This window comes from Sorex araneus, chromosome 5 (genome assembly GCF_027595985.1).
Source record: "Sorex araneus isolate mSorAra2 chromosome 5, mSorAra2.pri, whole genome shotgun sequence".
NCBI lineage: Eukaryota > Metazoa > Chordata > Mammalia > Eulipotyphla > Soricidae > Sorex > Sorex araneus.
Window position 1 is genome coordinate 46428520 of NC_073306.1, and position 20323 is coordinate 46448842.

Genomic DNA, 20323 nt, shown 5'->3' on the forward strand with positions numbered 1-20323 from the left:
TTCTGGGAGGACATGCCCCGGAGGAACAGGGCTCCATGCCCTGCTTCCACAGATGGACTGGGAGCTTCCGGGTCTGGAAGCTTCCAGCAACCTGATCCTGATTGCAGTGACTCTGGGTGGTGCTGAGCTTTGTTGTGTCCATGGTCAAGGAGCTACTGGGAGACCCAAGGTATGGACAGTGGTGGGGCTTTGAGAGGGACTTAGATTTGGAGGGGGGAGTGCAGGGACCTTGGGAGGGCAGACGGACAGCTGCAGGAGCCAGAGGCCAGGTTTGCTCAGGGCAGGTGGCCACAGCTGTGTCCCCCATCAGGCGGGCGGATGTGGCCGCATGCCCCGTAAGGCAGTCTCTTTATTGCTGTTCTTCTTCACTGTCGTGGGGGCAGTATGCAGAGAGCAGACCAAGCCTCGGAAATACAAAGCATGTGCTCTGTCACTGGGCTGACCCCTGGCCCCGAAATGGCCTTTCTTTTCTTTTCTGCTTCAAGGTTTATTGGATTCACATGGCTCCACTCAGAATTTCAGTTTGAGTTTTCTTCGTTGCTTTGGGCCACACCTAGCAGTACTCCCAGCTCTGTGCACCAGGAAACGTGAGTGTCAGGGGCTGAATCTGGACACCACCCCCTGCCTGCAAAGCAAATGCTCCAGCCCTGCGAGCCCCAGCCCCAGCCCCTCCACTCACACTTTGGAACACAGCTGGGTGCCCTCAGCATCAGCATCTCCCAGCCAGGCCAGGGTGAGTCAGGGATCCGGTCCCGGGCTGGGCACCCAGGTACTTGTCACCTCTCCTTTCTCGCCCCTCATCCTGGAGCTGGAAGGTGCTGCCTCTCCCATGCTCTCTCGGCTCCCGAGACCTCACTGCAGAGCTTCCTATTGGTGTGAAAATCCTGGTGCTGGCACACGCGGTCCCCCCGGGTCAACTTCTTCACAGTCTTGGTGTGAAGGTGTGAACGTGATCCACGTTGGTGGACCCCCAGGAAAAGACCCTAGAAGAGGTCCCTGTCAGTGCTCAGGGGCCCATGCAGTAGTTGGGATAGAACCAGAGTTCCCACATACGAAGTATATGCCCCCCTGGGACTGGAGTGATAGTACCTCGGGCAGGGTATTTGCCCTGCATGTGGCCAACCCAAGTTTGATCCCCAGCATCCCATATGGGATATATCCCCAGCATCCTCCAAGCACTGCCAGGAGTGATTCCTGAAGTGCAGAGCCAGGAGTAAACCCTGAGCAACATCTGGGTGTGACCCAAAAAGAAAAAAAAAAAAGCCCAGAACAAACAAACACACAATTATATGTCCCATCTCCTTGAAGCCATCTCCTTGGAATTCTTTATTTTAAAATCATTTTTAAAATTTCAGCCCTGTGATTTACAGTACTGTTAGTTACTATTCTTTTTTTAGAAATACAATGAGGCTAGAGCCCCACACCTAGATGAAGTTTTTTTTTTGGGGGGGGGGTTGGCTTTTGGGTCACACTCGGCGATGCTCAGGGGTTACTCCTGGCTCTGTACTCAGGAATCACTCCTGGTGGTGCTCAGGGGACCATATGGGATGCCGGGGATCAAACCTGGGTAGACCACATGCAAGGCAAGCACCCTGCCCACTGTGCTATCACTCCAGCCCCCTAAATGGGGTTCTTAGGATAGGGCTCCTTCCCCAAAGCTACAGGCTTCCTCTCAGGGTCAGAGACCCACGTCACTGCCCCCCGCTCCAGGTTGGGCTCTCTATGAAGGGAGCACTGAGAGTGAGCCCAGGGGCAGGGAGAGCTGCAGACACTGAGAACGGTGCTCACTTTATTGGGAAGACAGGAGCTTGGTCCTTGATGGGAAGGTGGGACCTGGGACGGGCGCCAAGCCCGTGTAGGAGCCAGTCTCTGCCTCCCTCAGCCCACCGCGAGCAGTGTCTGCAGCCAGCCCCGGGCCTCCCTCTCCTGTGCCTGGGCCAATGCACAGCAGATTTCACCAATGGGTATCTGATTCTGGGGTCCGTGAACAGGGGGGACCGTCTTCTCCCCTGGATGGCAGAGCCCTCAGAGCCCATCTCTTCCTACCTCTATCCCTCTAGTGTAGAGAGGCCCAGAGATGAATAGACACCACCCACTGTCACACAGCAAGAAAATGGAGGCCCCCAAGTCAAACCCACACTCCCTGCCTGCTGGCTCAGGGCCATTCCAAGAGAAAATTCTAGATGAGCCCCACAGAAGGACGTTGCCCACACCAGCATTCACCAAAGGACTCCATCCCCCTGATGCAAGCCGGACTTTGCTTTGCTCCGAGGTAATAGCCTGTTTGGGGACCCTGGGAAGATAGTTCTGGTGGGGACAGGAAGGGATGACTATGGAGAAGGGACTTAACAGATGATGTTCTCTTGGTTTATTTGGTTTTTATTCTGGTTTAGTTTTGAGCCACACCCAGTAATGCTCAGGGATTACTCCCGACTCCACACTCAGGAATCACTCCTGGCAGTGCTCAAGGGGTCAAATTCAGGTCGATGGGGTGCTGGGGGTAGAACTCGGGTTGGCTGTGTGCAAGGCAAGCGCCCTACCTACTGTCTTACTGCTCCAGCCCCAAAGAAACCTGCTTTTCTGGTGCACGGTCTTCATCTCTGAACTTGAGGGGGTGGGTAACAGGGGAAGTCTTTGGGTTCTGACCTACAGGCGTTAAGAGACCTGGGACAGGGCAGGGTCGGTCTGGAACATCGGGCGGTGTTAAAAAGCTCTGTCTGCAGGCTTGGGCTTCACCATTCACCCACTAGGTAGATAGAGTCTCACGAGGTGTCAGTTCCGTCGCTGCAGACTGGGAGCTCTTTGTAACACAAGCAGACTAAGTCTTTTCCCTTGTGGCCTCTTTTTAACCTTCGCAACTGCTTCGTAGTGGAGGAAAGGTGCTCACAGAACGAAGCAACGTGGCCAAGGTCAGACAGCAGGGACCGGCTGGAAGTACTGGAGGCGTCTGTGGCGGCGAGGGAGGGGGGTGAGAGAGGCATCTGTTAAGTGCTCAGCAGTTTCTTGGGCCTCTCGCCCGAGTCTCTGCTGCCAAGGTGGTGGCACCGCACCTGATCCAGCACCTGATCCATGACTGTGCGGCTCCAAGTGCCCTTGGAAGCATCAGTTTTCTCTTGGGAGGGAAAGTAAAGCAAGAGGTCTTGGCAGACCTACCCTGGGGTCCTGGCCAGCCCAGCCCCACTGCCAACAAAGCCGTGTGGTCTGAGGCAAGTCATTACTCTCCGAGCCCCAGTTTCCTCATCTGTAAGACATGGATAGTAGGGGCCAGAATGCTGATACAATGGGGTAGATGCTTGCCTTGCATGCAGCAGACCCAGGTTCGATCCCCCAAATCCTATAGTCACCCCAAGCCCTCCAAGAATAATTTCTTTTTTTTCTTTTTGGGTCATGCCTGGCGATGCACAGGGGTCACTCCTGGCTCTGCACTCAAGAATTACCCCTGGCAGTGCTCAGGGGACCATATGAGATGCTGGGAATCGAACTTGGATCGGTCGTACAAGGCAAACACCCTACCCGCTGTGCTATCACTCCAGCCCCTCCAGGAGTAGTTTCTGAGTGGGGATACAGGTCCCCTTGAGCACTGCCAGCTGTGGCCCCAAAACAAAACCAAACAAAAGAAACAGGTGTAGTGACAGTAAATCCTTTACAGACATGCTGTAACTGGTCACTCCATGAAAGTGCAGCTGAATGCTGGGGGCTCTGTCCTGCCTTCACCTTGCCTTCACCTTGAGAGGTCACAGGGCCCCCTGAACTCCAGAAGGGATAGCCACCAGCTCCCTGGCAAAGCACTTCCCACCAGCACCCTTTGCTTTTCGGTAGTGTGAGGCATGGAACACAGGGATTCACATAAGCAAGGCACGTGCCCTCATCCATGGCCCCTTGGTAGGGGAAGGGGCCATACCCAGCGGTGCTCAGGGGCCAGTCCTGACTCTACGCTAAGGTGTCACTTCTGGCAGTGTTCAGGGGACTATCTGTGGTGAAGGGGATTGAACCCAAGTCAACTGCATGCAAGGCAAGTGCCCTACCCACTGTACTATGTCTCTGGCCTCAGGGTCCAATTTTGTTTGCTTGTTTGTTTGTTTTCAGACCACAGGAACTGATGCTCAGGGCTGACTCCTGGCTCTGCACTTAGGGACCACTCCTGGCAGGCTTAGGGGGGCCATATTTGGTGCCAGGAATTGATCCCAGGTCAGCTGTGTGCAAGGCAAGTGACCTACTTGCTATACGACTATTCCAGACCAGGACCCTATTTTGGACCCTTAAGCTGCCCACCACCAGCACCACATAGCCACCTGTCCTGGTCCCCCACCACCCAATATCTGCAGACTGGAAGTGGGGGACCAGACCCAAACTCTGTCACTCCTCCCAGCTGCCAGCACTGTGCTCATTGTCCAGGAATAGAATATATAGAATATATAAGATCTGGCAATAGTGAATGAACAACTGAGAGGAAAGGTGTGTGTGTGTGTGTGTGTGTGTGTGTGTGTGTATGTGTATACACACGCTGCAAGAATGTGCTGTTCTTGGGGCTAGAGTGATAGCACAGTGGGTAGGGCGTTTGCCTTGCACACGGCCGATCCGGGTTCAAATCCCAGCATCCCATATGGTCCCCTAAGCACTGCCAGGAGTAATTCCTGAGTGCAGAGCCAGGAGTAACCCTTGTGCATCGCCGGGTGTGACCCAAAAAGAAAAAAAAAAAAGAATGTGCTGTTCTCGTGGGGGGATTGGGAGGCCCAAGCTCTTCCTGGCCTGGGTGTCCAGTGGCAGGGACGAGAGGTAATCAGGGCTGGGCTTGGGAGCCGCAGTCGAGGGAAGGGCTGGTGCTTGGTGCCCAGCTTGGCCCAGATTGGCCTGTTGCTTCTCTGCGTCAGGGTGGCCCTATCTACCTGGATAGAAATGCTGTTGCATTTCAACAGCAAGGCAAGGCAAGCTCCTCACACAGCTGCCTCTGGTACCCGGGCACCATTCCAGAACCAGTGAGGGGTGGAAGGCACCTGGCTCATCTCTAGATTCCTGGGGCTCATGCAGGTGAAGCGACTTGCCCAACGGCTAGCGGGTGGCCAGGAACCCAGGTATACCAGACTCTTCCTGCAAACAGCATCACATCAGACTCGTCCCTCCCTTATCTTCAGCCTCGGGGAAACAGGTCAGAGGCCAAATCGTTTGCCTCTATCACACTCGTCTGAACTAAGACGAGTCCCAATCTGGGGCTTGGCAGGCCAGGCAGGAGACGGAACCTGAAGGGTCAGGCTTGCTCCCATCACCCCCCTGCCCTCCCCACCCGCCACCTCTTCTATCTGACACTTGACATATTCCCCATCACGCCCTCCCCTGGGAACGCCCTCCGCCTCCAGTTTCCATGGCAGCACTCTTCCCCCATCCTCCTCCTGCTTCCCTGGTGGTTCTCACTCTCCTCGGAGGCTCCTGAACCTGGAAAGCAGAGGGATCCCCTGACTGGGCCCCCACTCTCCTTCCCTGCTGCTCCTGCATCTCATCAGCCCTGCCCTCTGCATCTCCCGCTCTGACCTTGCACACAGCACCGCTTTCAGACGGCTGATCACAGTGACCCGTCGGTGCTAGTCCTATGCACACTTGATCTACTATTTTAAAATTCATTTGGGGCAGGGGTTGGGGCCACACCTGGCAGTGCTCAGGATTTACTCCTGGCTCTGCATTCAGGGATCACTCCTGGCATTTCTCAGGAGGCCATATCTGGTCCATCCAATATCTGGGGATCAAACCCAGATTAGCTGCTTGCAAGGCGAATGCCTCATGGGCTGTGCTATCTCTCTAGCCCCATTTTAATGAATTTATTAAATTAATAAATTAATTTGAGACACATCGGTTGTAGCTCACGGGCTTACCCCTGGCTCTGCGTTCAGAGATCACTCCTGGTGGGCTCAGGGAATCATATAGGGATTGAGCGGGGACAGCTGCATGTGAAGCAAGTGCCTTAATCCCTGCACTGTCTTTCTGGACCCCTCTATAGACTATGACTCCTTATAGCTTTAGAATGAACCCAGGAAGGGGCTGGAGAGATAGCACAGCGGGTAGGGCGTTTGCCTTGCACGAGGCCGACCCGGGTTCAAATCCCAGCATCCCATATGGTCCCCTGAGCACGGCCAGGGGTAATTCCTGAGTGAAGAGCCAGGAGTGACCCCTGTGCATCGCCAGGTGTGACCCAAAAAGCAAAAAAAAAAAAAAATTAAAAAAAATGAACCCAGGAAGTATGTATAGACAGAGAAACTGAGGCACAGGGAAAGCTAAAATCTGATTCTGGTCTTCATTACTATTTCTATTATAAGAGGAAATATTGGGGTCCAGGAAGAAAGGCACTGCCTCTCATGTGGCCGCCTTGATTGTAACATACTGGTTCAACCCCTGTAACCACATTTGGTCCCTGATCACAGCTGGGTGTGGCCCAAAAACCCTCAAAAGGTAATAAAAGCTATAAAACCATACCACATTGTAGGGGCCAGGGAAACGACTCAAGTGGTGGAGCACATGCCATGTTTTAGACCCTGGTTTCACTCCCCACCACCCTGTGGTCCTGGGACCCTAAACACGGTTAGATGTGCCCCTCACCACATAATTAAAAATAAATTGTAAGACATTTTGAAACCAGAGGCAAAAAAAAAAATCCCTCCTATTTATGAGAGAAAAATGGAAATAAGGGGGAATCAGACCTACTCCAATCTTGAGAGCCTTGTGATGATCTAGAATTACACTGTCAATTTGGAACTTAAAATGCATCATGTGCATTTTGAAATGTTCGGGTTTGGAGGCTTTTGTAGGAACAAGAGTTCAGGGAAAATTGTCTTTTCCCTCAGACTTTTCCATTTGGTTTAAAGTCTCCCTAAACTTCCTCCCTGGCTTCCAGTCACTGAAGCTCTTCTACTTCACGGAGGCCTGGAATTCACTGCCAAGACCTGGGTTCTGCTCCCGCTGACAGGCTCCGGACTTCGGAGTGAGGGGCTGGACCTCGGCATCTCTGAAGGGGAACGCTGCCTCCCTGGGACATCCAGAAGCTCAGAAGGGAGCAGGTGCTGAATATTCTAGTGCTTGGAATGGAGCTTGGGCCAAGGCCCAGATAAGCCCCAGGCCCCAGAAACACACAACTTTCCCCCTCGCATCTCTTCTGCTTCATTTCTCACACCTGCTGTGGCTTTCACAGCGAAGGGCCAATGCTGAATTTCTGAGTCCCAACGCCCACTGGGCCCAGCTGGCATCGTTCAGAGCACCTGGCTCTGGGGACCTCTCCTGAGAAAGGGTGAGGGGGCTGGCCCTGATGTTCCCAGAGCCCCTAGCTCCCTGAGCGCTCCTGCCATCAGCCCTCTCTGGCACAGTCTCCCAGAGAGAGGGAAAAGCTTTTGTTCCAAGGAAATGACTGTCAAAAGGAGAAGACATACATTGTTCCTTTTTTTGTGTGTTGTTTGAGACAAAGACGTCAATTTCTTTCCCTCTGTCCCAAAAAGGGAAGAAAATTTAATTTGTTTTTACAAGGATGTCAGTGTGCTGCTTCCCTGGGGAGTCAGGGGTGCACAGTGAGATTGAGGCAGTGCCGGTGAGGGGAAGGGAAGAGATGAAACCTGTGCCGACACAGGCATCCAGGACCCCGGAATGCCCAGATAAAACACCAAGTCAAGGCTTCTACATCCGGCACTCATTTCCCCCCCTCCCCCCTCCCCCAAACCCCTTAGCAACTTGGAGGCAGCTACAGCAGAATGTTGGGAGCACAGGAGTGGGACAGGAAAGGAAGAGGGGGCACACACTGCAGTTCTAGAAGTTTCTGTCCGAAGGTCCTTCAAAAACAACTTCCTGTGCAAGCCTCAGCAGCTCTATAGAACCACTGAGAATTGGATATGGTCGAATGTTGGGTGAGGGGACTTCTTAGAGGCTCTTTCCTTTCATGGGAGGGTTTGGGGCCACACTGGGCAGTGCTTAGGGGTTCTTCCTGGCTCTGCGCTCAGGCGTTAGCCCTGCCAATGCCCAGGAAACCATGTGGTGCTGGATATCAAATCAGGGTCGACTGCATGCAAAGAAAGTGCTTTACCTTCTGCACACTTTTTCCGGCCCTTGGTGGTTCTCTTCAAGACCCAGGGCAGGAGGAGGCAGGCCAGTGGCTTCTGGCCAGTGACACTTATCCTCCAGGGAGCTAACGAGTGCACCCCTTTGTCCCCTGGTGCTGGGTCCCAGGAGTCAGGGCCCTGGGAATCACAGAATTCTCCACTAGCTCAAAACAGAAGCCTGACCCCTCCAATGCCCTATTACTCCTATTGCGTTGGAGGGGGTGGGCTTCTGTTTTGAGGTTAGTGGGCATTTGGGCATAGAAGCTCGGGGACCTCCCTTGTTCCTCCCTGGGCCCCATTAGAGCTTTAGAACTCGGAGCTAGGACCCCCAACGGAAGTTTCCCTATCTTGGAGCCTCAACCCTGTCCCAATACCCCAGGACACACAGTTCTAGGAACGCTATAATCCTGAGGTGCCCCTGTACATTAACTAAGAATGATTGTCAAAGAGAGAAAAGAGGGGCCGGAGTGATAGCACAGCAGGTAGGGCGTTTGCCTTGCACACTGCTAACCTGGGTTTGGCCCCCAGCATCCCATATGGTCCTCTCAGCACCACCAGGAGGAATTCCTGAGTGCAGAGTGAGGAGTGACCCCTGAGCATTGCCTGTTGTGACCCAAAATGGAGAGAGAGAGAGAGAGAGAGAGAGAGAGAGAGAGAGAGAGAGAGAAGTAAAAACTCATTCATCCATGGCCCTTGTCTCCCTTTTTTTTTTTTTTTTTGGTGGTACTCAGGGTCAACTTAAGGGTCATTCCCTGCAGTTCTCCTGATCAGACCCTGGCCTGCTACGTGCAAAACATGTGCTCCAGCCCCCAACCCTCCCACTGAGCGCCAGGTCTTCAGCATGTAAGAAACTTCTCTGCCACTGAGTCACATCCCTTGCGCTTTCCCTCGAAGTTGAGTCCCATTCCTGGCACACAGGCCCTGTCTTGAGGCTGTAATACACAGCTGTAGCCACGCTTCACTGTACTTTGGATCTTTTATTTGGTTTTTAATGTTTTCTTTTTGGTCTCACCCGGCAGTGCTCAGGGATTACTCCTGGAGGGCTCAGGGGACCATATGTGGGGTTGGAGATCTAGCCTCAGCCAGTAGTGTGCAAGGCAAGCGCTCTATCCGTTGTACCATCTTTCCAGCCAACTGTTCTTTATTGTTTTGTTTTGATTTTCTGGCCCATACCCAGCGATGCTCCAGGGTAACTCCTGGCCCTGCACTAAGCAATCACTTCCGGCGGTACTTGGGAGACGACCATACGGATGCGAGGGATCGAACTTGGGTGGGCCGTATGCAAGGCGAGCACCCTACCAGCTCTTCTTTCTCTTCGGGCCTGGCTGTCCTTTTGATCCTGTCCAGGAAGCAGTGCCCGCCCCCTCCCCCCCCACCTACCCACCCCTACAGAGGCCCAATCTTGTAGCTCAATTTCGTTTTTGTTTTTCTTTTTTTGTTTTTGGGTCACACCCGGCAATGCACAAGAGTTACTCCTGGCTCTGCACTCAGGAATTACTCCTGGCGGTGCTCAGGGGACCATATGAGATGCTGGGAATCGAACCCAGGTCCGCTGCGTGCAAGGCAAACGCCCTACCCGCTGTGCTATTGCTCCAGTCCCTTGCAGCTCAATTTCTAAACCTCTCCCCAGCTACCTGTGTGCCAAGCTGTCGTCGTGGTGCCAGCACTCAGGTTGGACCCCAGTCCTGCAGCCGGCTCCAGCTAGGCTCGAGGGTAGAGCTGGGTCTGGGTGGGGGCTCCCCCACCTCGTGGAGGCCACTTAGCGGGGTCTAGGTGGAGGCCCCACCCTCGCGCCCTACAGGAGTCACACCTGTTCGGACCACCTAAAGTCTCGGACAGTGCCCTTGGCCCAGAGGTATGGCCCAGTGTCTGGCCCGCTTCCAGACCAGGAGGACGAGGAGGTCTGTGCGTCTGCAGGGTCCTACAGGGACATCTCAGATCTGACCCTCCTTCGTGGCCCCGCCCCCCTCAGTCCGCCCCGCCATTGGCCTCGCCCCCACTAGACCCGCCCCTTTCGTCATTGGCCCCGCCCCGTCCGCGGCCCCAGGCTGCTGGACCCGGCGGCTGTGCGCTCTCAGGCCGCCGCGCCGCCGCCGGGGCCGTCGGACGGGCTGCAGGCGGTGACGCGCTCCCGGGCCGTGGCTTCGCGCGCGCGGCTGAAGCTGCCGGGTTGCGCGCGGCCGCAGGGCAGGCGGCAGAGCTGGCGGAAGCAGCGCTTGAAGTTCTCGTCGAGGAAGGCGTAGAGCACGGGATTGAGGCTGCTGTTGGCGTAGCCGAGCGCGATGCACAGGTGCAGCGCGGCCACCACCAGCGGGTCGTGGCGGTCGATATCCACCAGCGTCCAGACGATGACGAAGATGTGGATGGGTGCCCAGCACACCACGAAGGCGCCCACGACCACCAGCACCATGCGCGTGATGCGCCGCAGGCTGCGGTCCTTCTCCTTGGAGCCCGACAGCAGGCGCACGGTGCGCAGGCGCAGCAGCATGAGGCCGTAGCACACGCTGATGATGAGGATGGGCACCACGAAGGCGAAGAGGAACACACAGATCTTGGTGACCGTGTCCCAGTACCAGCTGGGACTGGGGAACTGGAGCGTGCACACCACCGCGCCGTCTGGGCCGGGGAAACAAGCAAAGACAAGTGGTGAGGGGGCGGCGTGGCTACTGAGGGTACCTGCCCTCTGACCCCCAACCCCCTTCCCGGGCTCTGGTCAGGTCCCGCCTCATCCTCTCTGGGTTTGCTCAAGGGGACTCTTCCACCGGGATTGTCCTCCTTGGCTTCCGCAATTGATGAACTCGTACTCTCCCGAACGCCCCAGCAGGAGCGACCCTAAACTGGGAGGTCTCCCTTCTCTCTGTCCTCCCAGTCACTTCATAAATTCCCATGTCCATGGATGGCAGGAATGATATAATTTAACCCAAGCCCACTGTCAGTATAGTCAGACTCTGTGCACGTTTCCAGTGGCAACAACAATGCAACTAAGATTGATTTATCACAAGGTCCTACTATGTTCTCTGACCTTGGGCAATTTATTCTGCTTCTATGAGAGCTACTGTAAAATGGGACTAGGAACAATAGCTGACTTTCAGGGGTGGATGTGAAAATTTAATGGGCTAATCAGTCTTTTTTTTTTTTTTTTTTTTTTTGCTTTTTGGGTCACACCCAGCGATGCTCAGGGGTTACTCCTGGCTTTGCACTCAGGAATTACTCCTGGCAGTGCTTGGGGGACCATATGGGATGCCGGGGATCGAACCCGGGTCGGCCGCGTGCAAGGCAAACGCCCTACCCGCTGTGCTATCGCTCCGGCCCCTAATCAGTCATTTTGCACACTGGCCTGGAAGCTCCTCCTGCACTCCAGGGCTCAGGGCAGACCCTCGCAGGAATGCAAAGGTCTGGGCCAGGACCACCCTGGCGGCTCTCGGCTGCATGCAAGAACTGTCTGGCTGCCAGACCAAAGCTCAGAAGGGCATCCATGAGGTAATGAGCTCAACTACCTCTTGGAGGATGTGGATTCAGACACAGGCTGAATCTTAAGGTTGGCCTCTGGGAATCCCAAGATCTAGAATTCTGGATCTTAAAGGCCTCCCAGGAAACGTGGAACAGGAGGACAAGAGAGGGCATGGGGACCCAAAGAGTGGGTCTGCAGGACATCAGGCTGGCAGACCTCTCGGAACTGGTTCAGTCCAATGACTTCATTTGTACAGATGGGAGAAGTGCTACAGACACACACCTGGGAGAGGAGGGTGTGTGTGTGTGTGTGTGTGTGTGTGTGTGTGTGTGTGTGTGTGTGTGTGTGTGTGTGTGTGTGTGTGTGTGTGTGTGTGTGTGTGTGTGTGTGTGTGTGTGTGTGTGTGTGTGTGTGTGTGTGTGTGTGTGTGTGTGTGTGTGTGTGTGTGTGTGTGTGTGTGTGTGTGTGTGTGTGTGTGTGTGTGTGTGTGTGTGTGTGTGTGTGTGTGTGTGTGTGTGTGTGTGTGTGTGTGTGTGTGTGTGTGTGTGTGTGTGTGTTGAGCAGGCCCCAGCAGAGCTGCAGTTAATGGCCCGTGAAGAGAAGGCTGACAATGAGGAATGGGGCCCAGCTGCTGAGTAAAGACCAATCATCAGTGCTGAGGCTCTCTGCTTCAAAGGGTCAAGTATGACCAAGAAGCTTCCCGGCTCCTTGTTTACCTCTCCCATCTCCCAGCTTCCACAAACCTCCAATTCAGTGGCCACAGGAGCACCAGGAGCCTTGAGTTCTAAGCTAAGTTCCACCTAATGCCCAACAGTATAACCTTAAGTCAACCACCAAACCTCTCTGAGTCTTGGTTTTCTGACAGCAAAGGAGGAAGGCATCTGTGCCTTTATCCCACAGCTTTCATCACTCTAAAAGCTACTGTTTAGTGAATCTTGGCTCTGAGTCAGTCCTTGTGCTAAGGGTTTTCTGTATTTCATCTTCTCAACACTCCACAATATAATGTGGCTCCGATAGGTTAATTGGTGACCCGCGTCTTTCAGCTTGCTAAATGGCTTTTCTCACTTCCCTATGCAAGATGAAGCCACACAACTAGTGATTACCAGGAAAAAATGGGCTGTGCCATTAAAAGCGGTGGTGCTTTCTCACTGCTCCCCCTGCAGAGTCACCTGCTGGCCAGCTGTCACAGTGAAGGACTCCAAAGCAGTGTTTAGAACGAGGTCCTTACATGAGTGTGTGGAATAGCACCTGGCTTCCTCTTATACTGGGCTGTGATGTGCGTGTAAAGGCACTGAGCTTTGGAGACTGCCAGCTACAACAAGTACCCTAATGAATGCAGGAACTTATTCTAATAATTACCACTTCACTCTAAAGACAGTGACCATGTAGCAGAGGAAATGCACCTGCATTCCCTGGAAGGCATTCTCTAGATTCCCATTACGCAAATGGGGATCAGGTGACCTCCTGAGCACCCCCAGGAGATTCCAAAGGGTCACAGGTGAAATTGAATCAATAGGGAGAGGAGTCACAGCATGAGATGATGGGGCCAACTGGTAGGAAAAGGGGGGGGGGCAGGAAGGATACAAGATTAGAAGGGAACCACAGCCTGGGAAAAGGTTGAGAAACACTACTCTCAAAGGCTTTGTTCATCTGGGCCCCTGATTTTCAAGCTGGGTAGAAGAGGGTGTAGGATGGAGCTACAAGTACTATAGCCTTCATGGCTTACTGATTGTGACCCCTTACATCACTGGCCATCCATTCCTCTTACTTTGAGTTAGGCATCCACATATTACTGGCCAGCTGTATCCTTAATTCAACATCCTTACAATGCAGTCGTAGATGTCTTTGACCCAGCAATTCACAGATAAAAAGCTTCCTATTCCTTGGCCACCCATATTCCCATGGCCAGCCATCTACTATCGTTGACCAGCCATATGCATGTCCACTGGCGTGTTATTGACACCCACCCTGGCTAGTGGCCTATAAGTGCAGAACCACACGCTTCCTACTGTAGCGAGTGACCTGCGCCGGGACTGCCCCAGGCACTCACCTCGGTGTCGGGTCACAGCCATGACCATGATGGGTACTCCAACCCCTGAGGCCAGGACCCAGATGCAGATATTGATCAGCTTGGCCTTGGCGGGGGTGCGGAAGTCTAGGGCCTTGACTGGGTGGCAGACAGCAATGTAGCGGTCAACACTCATCATGGTGAGCGTGAAGATGCTGGTGAACATGTTGTAGTAGTCAATGGAAAGCACAGCCTTGCAGAGAAATTCCCCGAAAGGCCACGTCTGCATCAGGTACTTGGCACTTTGGAAAGGGAGTGTGCTGGTGGCTAATGCATCGGCCAGGGCCAGATTGAAGATGTAGATATTGGTGGCTGTCTTCATCTTAGTGTACCTTAAAAGGAAGCACATGACAAATTGTTGCGTTTTGCAGAGTCCAGTTTCACAGAAGACTCAGGGAGGTGAAATGATTTAGCCAAGGTCACATAAAAGCGGGGAGCAGAGGTGGGGCTAGAATTCTGTACTATCCAATTCAGCTTCATTCCTTTTTACTATACATAGGTGGAAAAGGACTTTTGTCTTCGGCATAAGGAAGCTTAGGGAAATCATCTGAGAATGATACACTTCGAGAAACAATATGGTGAAAGAAGAAAACTTGCTGGAGAAAGAGCATAGGGGTTAAGCTGTGTGTGTGTGTGTGTGTGTGTGTGTGTGTGTGTGTGTGTGTGTTTGGGGGGCACACTCAATGATGCTCAGAAGTTACCTCTGGCTCTGCACTCAGGAATCAATCCTGGTGGGCTTCGGGTATCCTATAGGATTCCAGGGATCAAGTCAGGATCGGCAAGGCGAGCAGCCTACCTGCTGTTCTATGTCTCCAGGGCCCCAAGGTATTTTTTTTTTAAACGGGGTCAATCCTAGTTTAAATCCCCAGCCCTACATCTGGTCCCTGAGCACCACCAGGGGTCATTCCTGAGCACAGAGCACAGGGAAAGTGGCAGAACCAAGGGAGAACTTCAACTCCTGCCTCCCAGTCCAGTGCTCTTGCAACTCCTTTGCCAGGGTAGAACCTCTAGAACCCTCCATCCTCCACACATCATCCATCCCAGCACCCAGGACAAATGTTCTCTCTGGATTCCAACTGAATGAATGAATGACCAGCAAAGAGCTTATGTTCAAGAGGTGACTGGTTTCTTCAGTTCAAAAAAAATGAAAGGACTCGCTCACCGTCCTCCAGGCCCACATCTGTCCTGCTCCCTCCCAGAATAGCTGTCATTTGCCCCGGGTTGGGAAGTTTTGCCGGGAGCCAGCAGAATTGCACAGCTCAGGTCTCGGGAAGTCTGTCTTCAGCGGGCTGCGGTTGCGAGTTGCCGGATCCCAGCTGTGTGGGAGGCGGTCTCAACCCCACAGCTGACTCGGCTCATTTCACTTCTTTTTTACTCCGAACAATTAGAAGCTGTTCTTTGCCTGCTATTTTGATTTGTGAAGGATCCTTCCATTCCGGAGAGGGTTAGGGAGTGCTGGGAAGGAGGTGATGAAGCTGCCGTGGGTCCAGGCAGGGCTGAGAGGTGCAGTTCTGCCAGACAGGGCGTGGGGCTCCTCTCCACACACGGCTCCCCTCACCCTTCATCCCACAGCTAACCCACAGTTAGCCCAGGCTGTCCTATGGGTCTCCTCACACGTGTCATGCTGTTTGCCTGCCCTTACTTCCCAAGTCTCCCACAGGCCATGAAGGTCCCCACTTGCCCCCTGGGTCTCTCAGGCATCTGATTCCAGAACCTTCCTCCTGACAGATACGTACTCCCCATACACAGGCTCTTTGCTATTCCCTGGTCAGCTACATCAAGCCTGTCCCCACCTCAGGGCCTCTCCATGGCAGCTCAGTCCCAGTGTGGCACTGCTTGATCTTTCACTCAATTCAAGACTCAATGTAAATGCTACCTCCTCAGAGAGGTGACACCCCACCAAAGGACCCCTCTCCCCGCTTCACTTCCATCTCTTTACACTGCTTTTTGAGGGGGGCGAGGACTTGGGGGTCACACCCAGCAGTACTCAGGGGCTATTCCGGGCTCTATGCTCTGGAGTCATTCCAGGCAATGCTAAAGGGATCTTGGTGCTGGGGGTTGGACCGAGGTCAGCAGAATGCACAACACACGCCTGAGCTGGGTGTCATTGCCCCAGTCCATTTGCCTTTTTCTTTATTCTGTGAACACACACCTGACTTAGGTTTACCTTCTTTTCTCTCCATCTGCCTCATTCATCCTATAATATTCCTGAAGGCGGAGGACGTTGGTCATTCTATTGAGGAGGAGGGCAGGGGTCACATCTGGTGATGCTTGGGGCTATTCTCAGTTCGCAGGGGATCCTGCAGAGCTGGAAATCGGAAACCAGGTCTCACTGCTCCCCTGGCCCACAGCGTCCAGTGTGTGTCCCTACCCCCTCGGGCCTGCCAACAGGGAACTACACAGACATTCACTGAATGAATGCTGTAGTCCAGGCCTCACCATCCAGTTCCACGGGGGACCACCCAGGGAGTTTCTCCTCCCAGCAACTTACCATCCAGTTAGTCAGGGCACTCCCAATAAAAAGCACATTTGCTCAGGATGTTCCAGGGTGCACAACCTCCTACTTCTCACTGTCTCCTGAATAAAACCTGACTCCTCCGACTTACATTCCATCCATCTGGCCTCTTTCCGGCATGCCTTCCCATGTCCAGTCTATCTGGAGTTCCTCAGACATTCAGTCTGGGTGCCTGCCCTCTGACGACACTTGGAGAGATTTGGTCAGAATCTTAGCTAACCACTTCTCTGTATCCAGCTTTGTCTGAAATGTTCTCCCTGCTAACAGAATAGGACTGCACAGTCTAAAGCACCATGGAGAGGGGACTGGAGCGACAGTACAGCATTTAGGGTGTTTGCCTTGCACACAGCCGACCCAGGTTCAATCCCCAGCATCCCATATGGCCCCCGAGCACTGCCAGGAGTAATTCCTGAGTGCAGAGCCAGGAGTAACCCCTGAGCATCTCTGGGTCTGACCAAAAAGCAAATAAATAAATAAATAAATAAATAAATAAAGCAAGCACCAAGGAAGTGGGGCAGGAGAGACAGTAGAGTAGGTAGGCACTTTTATTGTATGAGGCTGACAGGTGTTCAATCCCCAGTATATCATATGGGACTCTGTGTCCCACAAGGATTGGTTCCTGAGCACAGAACCAAGAGTAAATGAAATGCAAACATGAAAGTTCATAACTTTGTAACTGTACCTCATGGTGATTCACTAATATAAATTTAAAGAAAAAAAAAGAGTAAGCCCTGAGCCTGAGCACCACTGGGTATTGCTAAAAAACAAAATAATTAAAAATAGGGGCCATAATATAAGCTCATTAATGGATATGATCCAGAGACTCACAAATAAATCTCAGAAAAGAGCAACACACTGCAGAGATGCCTCTTCACCTCGTGCCAAACTGACTTCATCCGGGGTCCTCAGAGGGGGGCAGGTGAGTCCCTCTGCTTGCCCCAGTAGAGCCCCGGAAGCCAAAAACCTCCAGAACCCAATTGCTGCCATGCTTACAGCCAATCTTCACAGACTCAGAACGAGCCCTCATGCACAAGAATGAATCTGCTGGAAAGCCCACGTATGCAGGTTTTGTGACTGAAATCTCCAGGCTCGCATGGGGTCAGGAATGGGTCCCTCCCTCCCATCTCCCTTTGCTTTCAGTAGCCTGGCAGTCACGCCCAGGCACAGCCTCTGGGTGCCATGTAAGCTCATTAACGGCCATGATCCAGAGATTCACAAACAAATCTCAGAAGAGAGCAACATGCTACAGAGATGCCTCCTCATCCCAAAATCATCATTTAGTTAAACACTCCAGCTCTATCACCCTATTTAAAATTTTAGAATCCCTGGAAAATTTTCATACTTTATGTCACTGATGTACCAAGAGTAGTATACCACATTTGAGAGGGTATAGAGCAAAAGTCAACCGATCTTGATTTTAAAAAATGTAGCACTGTCATCCCATTGTTCATTGATTTGCTCAAGCAGACACCAGTAACATCTCCATTTTGAGAGTTGTTACTGTTTTGGCATATCAAATACACCACGGGGAGCTTGCCAGGCTCTGCCATGCGGGCAGGATACTCTCGGTAGCTTGCTGGGCTCTCCCAGAGGGATGGAGAAATTGAACCTGGGTTGGCTGCATGCAAGACAAACGTCCTGGGCTGAAGCAATAGCATAGCAGGTAGGGCGTTTGGCTTGCATGTGGCCAACCCGGGTTCGAATCCCAGCATCCCCTATGGTCCCCCTGAGCACTGCCAGGAATAATTCCTGAGTGCAGAACCAGGAGTAAGCGCTGTGCATTGCCGGGTGTGACGAAAGAAAGAAAGAAAGAAAGAAAGAAAGAAAGAAAGAAAGAAAGAAAGAAAGAAAGAAAGAAAGAAAGAAAGAAAGAAAGAAAGAAAGAAAGAAAGAAAGAAAGAAAGAAAGAAAGAAAGAAAGAAAGAAAGAAAGAAAGAAAGAGAAAGAAAGCAAGCCCTACCCGCTGTGCTATCGCTCCAGTAAAAAAAAAAAAAAATATATATATATATATATATATATATATATATATATATATATATATATATAGGGGCTGGAGCGATAGCACAGCGGGTAGGGCGTTTGCCTTGCACACAACTGACCCGGGTTCGATTCCTAGCATCCTATATGGTCCTCCGAGCACTGCCGGGAGTAATTCACTGCCGGGAGCAATTCCTGAGTGCATGAGCCAGGAGTAAGCCCTGTGCATCACTGGGTGTGACCCCAAAAGCAAAATATATATACATATACATATTTATGTATATATTTATATACTAGTACACATGGCTCAACCTGTAACAACATGTTAGTGATCTCTTATACAGGAGTTTAATGGCTCCAAGATGAGATACAATTTTCACACACTTTCCTTTAAGGAAACCTTTTTGAATCACTCTTAGTGGTTTATTCATAACAAGCAATACAAAATAAATGATTTAGCATCTGTCTTTGGGGCACGCTTGGGTGGTGGTGGAAAAATTCAAAATAATGGTAGTAGGAAGGTGTCATGGTGGTTGGATTGGTGTTGAAATATTGAATGCAATAAATTATTGTGAACAAATTTATAAAAATAAAATTTTAAAAAAGGGGCCGTAAGAGATTATACAGTGGGTAAGGACATAGCCAGCCCTGGTTCAATCCCAGTACCCCATATGGTTCCCAGAACACTGCCAGGAGTGATTCCTAAGTGCAGAGCCAGAAGTGACCCCTGAGTGCAGAGCCAGGAGTAATGCCTGAGCACCACCAGGTGTGATCCAAATACCAAATCATCATCATCATCATCATCACTGTCATCCGGTTGTTCATCGATTTGTTCGAGCGGGCACCAGTAACGTCTCTCATTGAGAAACTTATTGTTACTGTTTTTGGCATATCCAATACGCACGGGTAGCTTGCCAGGCTCTGCCATGCAGGCTCCATATTCTCAGTAGCTTGCCAGGCTCTCCGAGAGGGGCGGAGGAATCGAACATGAGTCGGCCGCGTGAAAGGCGAAAGCCCAACCGCTGTGCTATCACTCCAGCCCAATAATAATAATAACAATAATAATAATAATAATAATAAACAAAGCATCATGGAGTGACATAGTGGAAATAGCAGCCCTGCCCTCCCTTTCCTTCCTCCCTCCCCTGCCTACTCCCCAAGGCAGCCATTTCTCATGTTTGAAGCTTCTAATATTATCTCCATAATTCTAAACTAAGCTGTAGTGCTATTTCTTGATTTACCAATTTCACAGTGTCTCTTGAAGTTTGCATTCAGTGAAGCCAGGCTCTAGGGCTGTGACAGTCCCAAACCTCAGCGGTGCCAATCCCTAATCTTGGTGGTTTATCACAATAAAGCTCTCCTTGTCTCCCTTGCCAAGGTTATTCGGAGTCCCTGGGAAGCAACTCCAGCCTGATTTGACTGGGGGCTCTGCTGTCTTTCCCTGAGGCCTCCAGATCACCACAAAGGGAGAAGAAATAGCCAGAAGGTCCGCTTAGCACTTTCTCCTGCTCCTGATGACCTCAGCCAGTCATGGGGCCCACTGGGTAGGGCTCAAGGGACCATATAGCGTACCGGAAGCTGGGGGGGCTGGGAACATGGGAAGCCTGATATCACTGACCACTAGCGATAACCCCCTTAACTTCATACTATGGTAGAGGAAAATGAACTCTTACACCACCCAGTTCCCTCTTTCCAGCCTCCCAATATGGTCCGTGCACAATATGCAATTTTGGGGGGTAAATTCATATTCAGGATTTATTTTTAAGGTGTTTACGTTCTTAGGACTTAACAAATACTCTTCACTGCTAAGCCACAGTGGTATGCTATAATTACATGTATTTCCAAGTACAGATTTGATTTTCCCTGCAGTTAACAATGGCCCCTTTTCCCATTTGCTAGGTGGGTGTACACATGACTATATCTCCACCCCACCCAGAAGCCCTGGGAAACGCCTTCTCCACACTGTTGCAGGATCTGGGTTCTCAGTCTTTCCAGGGCCTACCCTCCCACCCATGCCCTCTCTCTCCGGGCTGGAGCCTTCTGCTGGCAGAGCTTTTCTTTCTTTTTCTAATTTTTCACTTGCTTTTGCTGTTGCTTTTGTTTTGGGGCCATACCAGGTGAGGCTCAGGGTTAATCCTGGCCCTGCACTTGATAATTTCTCCTAGAGGTGCTGGAGGGGCCATATGGGATGGTGGGTTAACTGCGTGCAAGGCAAGTGCCCTACCCACTGTACTATCTCTCCA

General features: G+C 52.0%; 1 protein-coding gene across 1 annotated transcript in view; it reads right to left on the bottom strand.

Moving 5' to 3' along the window:
* Positions 1-9031: 9031 nt before the first annotated feature.
* The window catches only part of OPRD1 (opioid receptor delta 1), a 36771-nt gene continuing 25479 nt past the window's right edge, over positions 9032-20323 (bottom strand). The window contains exons 2-3 of the mRNA XM_004603524.2: positions 13571-13920; positions 9032-10685 (exon numbers count right to left, since the gene is read on the bottom strand). Of these exons, the coding sequence (XP_004603581.1) occupies positions 10144-10685; positions 13571-13920 (892 nt within the window). The 3' untranslated portion in view covers positions 9032-10143. The remainder of the gene's footprint in view (positions 10686-13570; positions 13921-20323) is intronic.